Raw genomic sequence first — 12,748 nt, forward strand, 5'->3', positions numbered from 1 at the left:
TGCTTATCGAACCCGCTTTTACTCATGAGTCCCCGAGAACTTTAACCTCGATCATTTCTTTGATCGCTCCGAGTAGTGTTGCGGCTCGGGCCACTGTTCCTTCGATTGGCATATGGCTGATATCGTTCTTTGTTGAATCTCGATTCTCGGTCTGTGTCCCTCAGGGCTTGGCTGTGAATCTGTTAGGATGAACTGAACTCGAGGGGGCCCCTAACTGGTCGTCATCGACCCTGAATTTTGACTGGTAATGATTGTGCACATCCGACCATGTCACAACTAGATATATGATAAGGTTCTGATTCAACTGTCGAGACACGATCGAGCTCCTTTCATTCAAACCCTGCATAAAGGCCTATACTGCCCATTCATCGGAGACCAGTGGTAATTCCATTCTTTCCATATGAAACCGGGACACGAACTCCCTTAGCATCTCATCGTTCCTTTTCTTTATTTTGAAGATGTCCGATTTTCTTATGGCCACCTTTATGGCCCCGGCGTGTGCTTTCACGAAGGCATCTGCTAACATAGCAAATGAATCAATAGAGTTAGGAGCTAAGTTGTGATACCAAATCATGGCTCCCTTTGATAGTGTTTCCCAAAAAATTTCAACAAAACTGACTCGATTTTATCGTCATTCAAGTCATTTCTTTTGATTCCACAAGTGTATGAAGTAATATGCTCGTTAGGGTCAGTTGTCCCGTTATATTTGTGTATATCGGGCATGTGAAATTTCTTGGGAATGGGCATCGGAGCCGCACTCGGGGGGAATGATTTTTGTATGAACGTTTTTGGTGTCTAGACCTTTTAAAACTGGAGGTGCCCCCAGTATCTGGTCACCCAGGAGTAATAAGTTTCTACCTTCTTATCATTGTCTTCAATTTTCTTTTCTCCGGACTCGATCCTCTTAGTTATTTCCTCGAGCATTCTCATAATCATGGGGTCAGTCCCCGAGCCACTTTCATCAGGCCTTTCTAGCGCTGGTTCAGTACGCCCAGTGTTTACTGGTTCGGCTGTATTCAGAGTCTTATTCTGACTCTGAAGCTGAGTGATGGCCACTTGCTGAGCTTGCAGCATCTCAAATATCACCTGGAGGCTGATTCCCCCATCTCCCATTCCTTGCATTCTTTGGCCACCAGATCGGGCTTCCCTGCATATATTTCCTTCAGGGTTCGCGCCTAGATCTGCATATAAAGCAATGTGCGAACTAACGTCAATAGGTTCCACATTTGGCACTTCCCCTGGGTTTATCGGTGGTACCCCGAGTCCTGCGTTGCTGTTTTCTCCAAGACCTTCGTTGTCATGAATGAGTGTGTTTTGCAAGCTAGACATGCTTCAGCATGAGAATAAAAAAATCTTGACAAGAAAAAGTGTAAAAGCAACGTGTGTAACGAGAATTATTAAAGAAATAATCATTATTATCTATAGCCCCACTGTGAGCGCCAAACTGTTTACCTCAAAAATAGGAGTAACAATTAAATTTGACTTGTGGTTTTAAAGATATGTAATTTAGTTCAATACCAATTAATAATTAAGAAGTATGAAGTATAAATGAAAAAGACAAGTGAATCAAACCAATGTTACTCAGCAGCAGTGACCTCGAGCTTAGCGACCTTGTGGTAGGCTTAGAACAATAAGAACAATTAAGTAATAAAAGCAAAGTAGAAACAGTAGAGCTAAAGGACAATGTCGATGAACAGTAGATGAAAATGTAGAGAGTATATTCTTTGCTCAATGATTAGATGATGTTACAAATGATTGGGATCCCCTTTATATAATAGGGGAGCCCCCAAATAAGGTATATTTCTATTTACAGTGAGGAATATTCTTGGTACAGCTGTCTAACCACCTAGTACGGAATCGTATAATCTTATTTCGGGATTTGCGCCATGACTTTGGGCACGTGGCAGGAATCTAGCTCGTTCTGGTACAAATCCATAATGGTACTATTTCGGGGTCGAGTACCCTTGGCCCCAGTATTCCTCGCACTCCTATCTCCGGGCATCACACTCTGTCTTCGAGCTCGAGTCTAGTCAACCGATCTCGAACTCGACCTCGCCCGGACTCGGGCCTATAAATCGGAGGCATACGATTTTGACCGTATACAGGATCCTACGCTATTTTAATCAAGCGTTAAAGCGTAAATTAAATCTTCACGTATCTTTTCTCTCCCTTTTTGTCGAGATCTTTATTATATCATTTATAGTAAAGGCACAAAAAGAATAGGTGCACATGAGAGTAGCATCACCTATAATAGGAATACAAATTTGATTGCATTACTATATATCTGTGAACAGAATAAGTGCTGATTCCAGATTTGTACTAACGTTGTTCAAACTTCAAACGCATGCCGCTCCAGTTGGGACTGAAGTTCATATTTTTAGCAGAAAAGGCTTAAAATATAAACTTTTCCACAACTTAAACATTGCAAAAGCATCTGATTTTTGTATGGCCGACGTAGTTTCTAGAAGTTGAGAACCAAAAGAAAATCTTATGAGAATATATTTCAACAAAAAGAATGGTCGGTTTGAGAAACTTCGTCAAGATGTGAAGGAATAGAGCCAACTTCAAAATTTAAACTTGATAAGATTGAATTTTAAGAATTTATTTCATATAAGAAATTATGAATTCAGAATTTAATATTTGTTAAAATTATAGCGATTTTTTCAATAAATATGCACATTAGATTTATTTTTTTTAATTGGTGAGACTTGAAAGGGATGTCATGACTGCATGCGAATCTCAAACCATACATGAATGCTGCAATGTTATTTCCCTTTTTTTTTTTATTATTACTAGACTTAGTGTACGCGTGTTGCACGTGTCTCTCGTATTAAGGAGAACAAATTTTTAAAAATAACATAAGTATTATACAAAAATATGTTTGCGCTACGATATAAAAACTACAAAAATTAATTTCAAGTTCGAAAATGATAATCGTTTTAATAATTTTAAGGGAGTAGATCTACTCTAGTAATTTTTTTCTTACGTTTGTTCTAGTACTTGCTTCATTATACAAAAGTATCATAGGAGCAACATTTGATTGGAAGGTAAACGGTCGTTCAACTTTACCGAAACACTTGGGTACGTACATTACGTGCATATAAAAATAGTGGCGTGGCTACTTGAACTCGCACCTGAACTATTCTTTAGGCACCTATTATCCACTAAAGCTTATCAGACAAGAAGAATCATCTGACTAGTATTTTTTGTCTCCACTCAAATTTGAATCCTAGTCTCTCATGGTTCTCACCTATTTCACTAAGTACGAGGCAAAAATGTCAAAATATTGTATCAACTCAAAATAAGCCCCCGTTTGGCCATAGATTTTCGCATCATTTTTTCAAAATAATTTTGAAAACATTGTTTGTTTATGAAATATGATCATGTTTTGGGGAAAAAAATTCGAAAATTTCCAAGTTCAGTTTTTTGAGTGAAATTTTTTCTTCCACTCACAAAACTTCAACTTTTCTTCTAATAAAATGCATGTCCAAACACAACTTCAATCTTTAAAAAATACTAGTATTAGTACCCGCGGGATGCGTGGACACAAAAATCAAATTATAATTTGTGGTATTCGGATTATATATCAATTACCTTAAAATTTAAACCTTCTAGATAAAAATTACATATAATCATTAAATATCAATAAAGAAGCAGGATATGAAACTGTTTCTCATATCTCGTACATGATTTTATTTTGAATAAATAAACTTTTGATTTTTAAAAAGAAAAAGAAAAATTATTTTAAAAAACAAAAAAATTGAAATGGCGGTTTTTTATTATTTATAATTTTAGTTTTTTATTTTAAAATAAATTAAAAACTCCAACTTGAAAATATTATCCAATTTTGAATGAACATTTTTTTAATTTTTTATTGTAAATATTTTATTTTATTATTTTATAGATATTTAAATTCAAAAATAATAACCAATAACTAATTATTAACTAAATAACTAATTATTAACTACTAATGCCATGTGGCTTTTTCTAGGATGCTACTTGGCTTAAGGAGAGAGTTTTTATCTTCTTTTAATAACTAGTCTTAGGGTACGCGCTTTGCACGTGTACCTATATCAATAAATATATAAATTTTAATAATTATGTAAATATTATTAAATAATGTGTTTGAGTTAAATATTAAAAAATATAAGTTCCTAAAATTAATAAAACAAAGAAATCCTACTCCACGTAAGTGTTTATATATCTTACTATGATTTATGAGGAGTGAAATATCTTCTAAAAATTATTATTATCTTTATTACCAAATAATATAAACAAATAACACATAAAAAAATATTTAATTTTACCATAATTATTTAAACATAATAGCATAAATAAAATTTTTGAATCTTTTGATGTTTTAGAAATTTGTGAGTGATGAGGTAGAACTATAGCTCCTAGAAAAATATTGATAAATAACAATATAAATTTTTAAATAACTAATATTGAATTATAAAAAACAATGTAATACTATACTAAAAATTATAGAAAGCTATCATTTAAAGAAAAATAATAATGATAACTTCTTTTGAATACCTTTTATCTTATGTTACATCCTTAATGCTTCAAACTTAGCATTTTTAGCAATTTAACTTTTAATATTATAATAAATGTTTTCTCTATTTTTTTTATTTCTTTCATGGCTGATGCTCTTTTTGTGAATAAATTTATGTATTTTAAGAGTTTTGTCAACTTGATAAATAATTTTACTTACCTAATGATTTTTTTAAAAAAAATGAATTAATTTTTTTACTAAATTATTAATTCAAAAAATTAATTATTTATTGAGATTTCATGCTTTTGTGATAGTATAGAAAATACAAATTATTTTGAAATTTTTTCCTACTCAAACAATATATTATTCGTGTAATATTTAAAAACTACATTTAATAATTAAAATATATATTTAATTAGGTACAAAATCTCTTACTTTTAATAGTACATCTCGTTAGAATTGTAAGTTCCCCGCCAAGAAGCATGAATGTAAAACATATTTCCATTAATGAAATTCGTCAGATATACAAGGAAAAAAAAGTTAATATTGCTCCTATTTTCCCAAATAATATCTACGTTAAAGACCTTAATACATAAAAAAAATTTGTCCATGGTTGAAAAGAAACTTACCTTTTACTTTTTATATTCTCTTCTTTTTTCTTAATATATTTTATCCTCATTTAGTTGATTTTGAACTCCTAAATATTAGGTAATAATTAAATTTTTACTTGATTTTAAAGTGCTACATATTAGAAAAGTAACTTAAATTATATATTTGTCCAATGTGAAACTTATTTTAAAAGGGTAAAAAAAGCGAACGACATTTCGCTAGAGGCCTTCGTGCTTTTAAAATAATATAGATATAAATATAGATAGACAGATAGATACAGATATACAAATATAAATTTTTCAACATAACTTCAAAAACTCTTTTTTTCAAATTTCAATCAAATCTATATCCAAACGATAGCTTAAAAAAAAGATCCCAATTCAATACACGAATGCCACAACTCAAAATATAAAAATGTCTCAATTCTAAATAAGGTGGAATTGGCTATACGAATCCGCGTCGCTATAAATTTTGTTATGCTCAAGCTATATTCAAACAATTCATCGAATGGTCTGATCTCCTACCCTTTTTAATTTGGGGAATCTGGATCAACAGAAATTATAATAACACCAACAATACCAATCTTCACCCATCCTTGAAATTTTTCTTTAGTCATGCACTAAAATTTCACTTCATGACATCTAGAAACACTCCCTTACAGACGAGCGAAACCATTCAAATTAAATGGCATGCCCAACAAAAACGATGGACAAAACTTAATATAGATGGAGCATCTGATAATGCAAAAGGAGGTATAGGAGGAGTGTTTAGGGACAGTACGGGAAAATGGATTTTAGGTTTCCACAAATACTGTAATGCTCTATTTTCGTTACACATTGAATTGCAGGCTCTCCAAAAGGGGCTATAATTGGCTTCAAGGTTTGATCTATACCAATTGGAAGTGGAAATAGACTCAACAGAAGTGATCAACGCTATTAACAATGGCCATACAATACTAGCTAATTTGATCTACTCTTGTAGGTCATTAATGCACCAGGAGAGGGCCCTTCTACTACGACATAATTTCAGGCAAGGGAATGCAGTAGTTGATGCACTAGCCAAGGAAGCAAAAACCAAAAAGACAATCAATATAATCTTAGAAGAACAAAATTGTTTGCTCAACCACCGACTTTTGTGCAACAACTTCTAATCAACGACATGAGCGGGAAATGCAACTCGTCAAAACAATTACCTATCTCTTTATGTAATATACTTAGGACTCTAGGAAATTAAAATATTGTGAGTGACAATAGTTGTTTGTCTAAGGGGATACACAGCCCTATTGCCATGTAATATGCAAAACTCTATCTAGTACGTAATATATAAATCCTTTTTACTACTCAAAAAAAAAAAAAAATTCTAATCTAGATTAGAATTTTCATCATAGAAAATTCTAATCTACTACTCCTATAATTGTTAGTACTATCTTTTATTTAGGTGAAATTGGCTATACGAATCTGCATCGCTATAATTGTTACTATCTTTTATTTAGGTTTAGTTTGGGACTAGCTACGCTTTGCCTCACAAAATGCTAATAAGAAAAAAGCCTCACGCTCATATGATAATGATACAATTACCTAAATTGCTCAATAACCATTCAAGTCTCCACTCATTAACATGTTCCCTGTTTAATTACTCCTATATAAATACTCTCTCCGTTTACTTTATTTGTCCATTATACTTAAAATATATTTTTACTTTTACTTATTCATTATTAAATCGAGAGAAAGACAATTTTTTTTTTCTTCTTGTTTTACCCTAATTATTAATTACTCATTCTCCAAATCATTCTTCTAAGACTTTTAAAAATACTATTATTATTATGGGTAAAATTATAAAAAATATATATTTTATTTATTCTTAAAGGGCGTGAAAAGTCCAAACTGGACAACTAAAAGTGAACAAAGGAAGTGTGCATGTATATATATATTATATATAGTAAAATCATAATACCCAAAATAATTACGTTGGTATGCTACATGCCTGAACCTACATTTGCTACTTTCCATTTTGAAGAGAAAAATAATCTCAACTAAATCTGAAACGTTATCCTTTTTTATTTTTTTTTAATAAATAAATGCTAGGTAAAAGTTAAGAAATTGAAGTCATAGAATCTCAAATCATAATGTAAGATCGTTAAACACCATCTATAGGTACACGTTATATGTTCGAACTCTGTTGCAGATAAAATTCTATAGTATTTAAGTGGATAAAAATAGAGGGTTAACCCATTATGTTATTAGCTCTAGATAATTGTCGTTTTATTATTAATAAATAAAAGTGCTAAAGAAAATTATCACTTCCCATTTTATCCAATTATTTTAATTATCCCCACTATTTTCACTACAGTAGTGTATATTTTCTCTAGTGTTTGCGTGAGATTAAACTTTTCTCCTATAAAAAGGGGAGTGTGTCCTTTTCCATTCAAACAACCAAACATAAACTGCTTGTTATTAACTGATTCCTTCGTTTCTGATCCAAATCAGAAACTACGCCAAAAACATACCCCAACTTCTTATCGTTCTTGAACCAAATATCCTGTAAAAAAAATGACATTAAATTCAATTAAAGTGGAAGATTCGTCATGCAATGCAACAGAAGGAGAGTCGGCAACGTCGTCGTCAATGCAATCCTCAGGTGTACATAAGGTTTGTTTGCCGCCGTACAGAACCACTTTTCAGAAACTCCGGCAACGGTTGTCGGAGATTTTCTTTCCCGACGATCCACTTCATAAGTTCAAGAAGCAAACAGGGTTGAGGAAATTTGTTTTGGGTCTTCAGTTTTTCTTCCCTGTTTTTGAATGGGGTCCTCTGTACAGTTTCAAACTTTTAAGGTCTGATATAATCTCTGGCCTCACCATTGCTAGCCTTGCTATCCCTCAAGGAATTAGTTATGCTAAACTTGCCAATTTGCCTCCCATTATTGGGTTATGTAAGTGCCACTCTTTTTATCTTTCTTTTTCTTCTTTCCCTGTGATGGTCGCCACTAAAACCGTCGAGGGGTGTCAATTAAACAGCCTTCTCTCCAAAGTTACACGGTATATATATATATATGCCAAATATTACTTCTTGTACGTTCACCCTTAACGAAATTCCTTTGGTTCGCCAACCCTTACTTTTTGTGACGACTAAGGTGATGGTCGCATAAAGTCACCATGAAAAGTTCTCATTTCTAGTAGTGTTACCGCAAATGATTGCCACTAAATCTATCACTATTTGCAACCATTAGGTAGTAAATTCACTGAAAAATTATATTGTATATATATATGTCAAAGATGACTATTTATATATGTATATATAAAATCTTGATTACCTTTAGTGGAATTCCTTCTTTTGCTCGTGTACTTTTTGTGGCAACTAAGGTTAGTGGAATTCCTTCTTTTGCTCGTGTACTTTTTGTGGCAACTAAGGTTATTGACACGTAGAGTCATCACTAAAAATTTCATTTTGTAGAGTTAACTAAATTATGGAGTAGTAATTAATTAAAGGTGATATGGATTTTTGTGACACAGATTCAAGCTTTGTGCCACCATTAATCTATTCAATTTTGGGAAGTTCAAGACACTTAGCAGTTGGTCCAGTATCTATAGCCTCACTAGTGATGGGAACAATGTTAAGCCAAGCAGTTTCATACAGCCAAGAGCCAATTCTATACCTTCAACTTGCTTTCACAGCAACACTTTTTGCTGGATTGTTGCAAGCTTCATTGGGGTTTTTCAGGTATAATACTCTGTTCATGAACTTTTTTGTATTACTTACATTTTTTTCAACTTCTTTTTCTCATTATTCATAAAGAATAGAATAGAATTATTCCAGCAAATTTTTCATTCCACTATCAATGTTTCTGTTAATTAAAGTTAATGCTGTAATGTAGCATATAGCAAAGTGGAAACAAACTTTTAGAAAAAGATATACCAACAAATTCATTTAGAAACACTGAGACCTTTTGCTGAAAAAAATGGTGCTTTATCGAAAAAGAAAAGAATAGAAAGGAAAAGGTTGTTCACTCCAAGGTAGACAAACTGAAACTAAAGATATTTACCTACACTTTTCAGAATCTTATGGTTAAAGCAGTAAGTATATTTTGAAAAATATTTTCCTCAAATTTTACCTCACCAAGAATTATCAGCATATGAAACCTATGCACTAATGTCATATAGCCTTGGTGGTAAAAAAATTCAAGTTATTAATTAATTCATAATTCAAGAGATTTGAATTCCATCTGAGGAGGTCACGAAACTCATTTTTGTTTGTCATAACAATCTATATGTGTAAAGTAATTACTTGATTGTCACACATAAGATTAGATCAACATGCTCAAACTGATCTGCTCTTATGATTTACAAATTATTGGCTTCTGCTGAATTTCAGCAGTTTAATCGCAAGGAAATTGACTTAAATTCCATGACTTGCAGGTTAGGATTCATCATTGATTTTCTCTCAAAGGCGACTCTACTAGGGTTCATGGCTGGTGCAGCGGTCATTGTCTCTTTGCAACAACTGAAAGGATTGCTAGGGATATCTCACTTCACAAACCAGATGCAAATAGTTCCTGTTTTGTCTTCTGTTTTCACGCACAAAGATGAGGTTAGAAGTTTCCTCCAATGTTGTGCTCTTTTGAGGTAATATTGAAGGCATAAAATTGCCGTTGTAACTCTGCAACATCTTTTCGCAGTGGTCTTGGCAAACCATTGTTATGGGTGTTAGTTTTCTCATCTTCTTGCTGGCGACAAGGCAAATCGTAAGTTTTTGGTTTATGTGGATGAGAAAGTTTTTTCTTCATGTTCATCTCCTTATTGATCATTTTCTAATTAATGTCAGAGTACTAGGAAACCGAAACTTTTCTGGATTTCAGCAGCAGCTCCGTTAGTATCCGTTATTCTCTCAACTATCATAGTTTTCCTACTTAAATCCAAGACTATTCAGACTGTGAGTAACATGCATCGTTTCTAGTTTCATCCCTTAAATTTAGACGGAAAAGACTAAAGATTCTTTTATTGTAGATTGGACACCTACCAAAGGGGATTAATCCACCATCATTGAACATGTTACATTTTAGTGGCCCTCATATCGCTCTTGCTATCAAAATTGGCATTATAACTGGAGTCTTATCTCTCACAGTAAGTGAATACTAACTACTACTACCAGCATTTTATTCCTCAAAGAAAGAAAAGGAGGAGATTTGTGATCGACATAGCTCTGCAGGAAGGGATAGCGGTAGGAAGGACATTTGCTGCTATGCAAAATTACCAAGTTGACGGTAACAAAGAAATGATAGCTATCGGACTTATGAACATGGCTGGCTCTTGTGCTTCCTGCTTTGTCACTACAGGTACGACCTAAGCAATACTCTTATTCTTAGTTGTAACTAAAGCTTGCTAAGTTTCCTCTTTCTCTTATTCCATGTGAAATTCAATTTTGCAGGGTCATTTTCTCGATCTGCTGTAAATTACAATGCTGGAGCAAAAACTGTCGTTTCAAATATAATAATGGCGGCAACTGTGCTTATCACCCTGCTGTTTCTCATGCCGTTGTTCCATTACACCCCTAACCTCATCTTGGCAGCAATTATCATAACAGCAGTGATCGGCCTAATTGATTATCAAGCTGCATTCCGTTTATGGAAAGTTGACAAACTAGATTTTGTGGCTTGCTTGTCTTCCTTTTTTGGTGTCCTTTTCATCTCAGTGCCTCTTGGCCTAGCAATTGCAGTAAGCTTCTCCTCATAAATCTCAATCCTCTCATGCCTTGAAATATCTACTTCTCATGTCTAATATATTCTAATATTTTGTTGTTCATGAAAAAATTTCAGGTTGGTGTTTCAGTTTTCAAGATCCTATTGCACGTTACACGGCCAAATACTAATGTCTTGGGCTACATTCCTGGTACTCAATCATTTCAAAGCCTAAGCAGATATAGCACAGCTGTTAGGATTCCTTCTTTCCTTATCATAGCTGTTGAGGCTCCTTTCTATTTTGCAAATTCTACCTACCTACAAGAAAGGTAAGTTAGGTTTAACTTTCATCGATAACAAGTGAAATTGTAAAGTTTTTAAATATTTGCTACATCAGAGTTGTATCAAGCAATTGTAATTACAGGACATTGAGATGGATTCGGGAAGAGGAAGAGAGGATAGAAGTCAAAAGAGAAACTGCAATCAAATGTGTAATTCTTGACATGACAGGTTGGTTGAAAAAGAAAACAACATCCTCTCATGTTTTCTTTCCTTAGTAATCTACTCGTCTAGTAACGAAATAATGGGGTTTTCCTTCTGCAGCTGTGACAGCTATAGACACTAGTGGCATTGATACAATATGTGAACTCAGAAGGATACTTGAGAAAAGATCACTGAAGGTAAATATACTGTCAATTATATTGTGTCAAGCTTTTATTTGCAGAATTGCGTTATCCTTTCCTTTCTTGCTCGTTTATGCTTTGATGTATTCTGCTTCAGCTCGTGCTGGCAAATCCGGTTGGAAACGTTATGGAAAAGCTGCATAACTCGCATGCTCTTGAGGCCTTTGGATTAGACGGATTATATCTAACAGTTTCTGAAGCTGTGGCGGATATTTCATCTTCTTGGAAGCCTGAAGCCTGAATTACTAATACTATTCATAAGAAGAGATTATTACTCTGAAGTTTTGGTGTAAGAGATTTTGATGTATAATAGTTATCTTGAAGAGAAATCATTTGCTTGAATCAAAGTTGGATTATCGTTGTTTGTACAGTTACCTAGAAAGAAATGAAATTTTATTTTTTCTCTCTATTTAGGAATCAAGAAGAAACCTATCTCTCTTAGTTTGTCTGAATTGAACTATCAGACACAGGTCAACTAAATTGATCAACAGAAATAAACATTCAATTTTACACTTTTGATGTAACGTGTTGTATCAATTTAATTCTTCAATTATCATTTAGTATAGGTATACATATATATAGGAAAATAAGCACCTCATACTTGTACGGAATTTTATTCTAGGCTTCTAACTTCACGAGTTCTCATGTAGACACATGAACATGTTTAAGATTACTATTTTAAACCTCTCTATCTTACATGTGACGTGAATAACACATCAAATCCTTGTCAAATAGATTCTTGCCACGCCATCATTATCTTCATCAACAAAAAGAACTCGTCTTCTCCATCTTTTTCATCCATTATTGACTTCAAGGTCACCGCCACAAAGGTAAATTCTGAACATTTTATTTCCATTTATACCATCTTTACCACCCAAAAAATATATCTAGGCAAACAAATTTCTTCTGAAGTGATTTTTATCGGATTAGTTACTCCTATAACAAAGATTGATACCTTATTTATTTTAAATATATATTCTTTTAAAAAATTATATTTCATAGCTACATTTTGATTTTTATAGCCAAATATATATTTATGGTCACATACTACCCTTAAGCCATAAAATAAGCTTTATATTATTTTTCTAATTAAAACACATATCCCTTAAAATTTCTCCTATTCCAACTTTTCCCAATTCCACTGTTTCTACAATTATTTCCTGATTCCTTGCAATACCCGCTGCCTCAGCACCATCATCCTCTTTGATGGTTGAACCGCTGTTCATTGCACATGCTTCCACATGCCTACAGCACTCGCTATTTGCTTCAGCAATTGCTGCTTGATTAA

At 33.2% G+C, this 12,748-nt stretch overlaps 1 protein-coding gene across 1 annotated transcript; it reads left to right on the top strand.

Moving 5' to 3' along the window:
• Nucleotides 1-7,524: 7,524 nt before the first annotated feature.
• On the top strand, nucleotides 7,525-11,869 carry LOC104219880 (probable sulfate transporter 3.4). The gene is made up of 12 exons (XM_009770633.2): nucleotides 7,525-8,035; nucleotides 8,616-8,823; nucleotides 9,519-9,690; nucleotides 9,779-9,844; nucleotides 9,925-10,032; nucleotides 10,107-10,223; nucleotides 10,309-10,435; nucleotides 10,528-10,814; nucleotides 10,916-11,106; nucleotides 11,202-11,287; nucleotides 11,381-11,457; nucleotides 11,558-11,869. The coding sequence occupies exons 1-12, from the start codon at nucleotides 7,654-7,656 to the stop codon at nucleotides 11,699-11,701; spliced, it is 1,965 nt and encodes a 654-aa protein (XP_009768935.1). The 5' UTR covers nucleotides 7,525-7,653; the 3' UTR covers nucleotides 11,702-11,869.
• Nucleotides 11,870-12,748: the final 879 nt, after the last annotated feature.

Source organism: Nicotiana sylvestris, chromosome 3 (assembly GCF_000393655.2).
Source record: "Nicotiana sylvestris chromosome 3, ASM39365v2, whole genome shotgun sequence".
Taxonomy (NCBI): domain Eukaryota; kingdom Viridiplantae; phylum Streptophyta; class Magnoliopsida; order Solanales; family Solanaceae; genus Nicotiana; species Nicotiana sylvestris.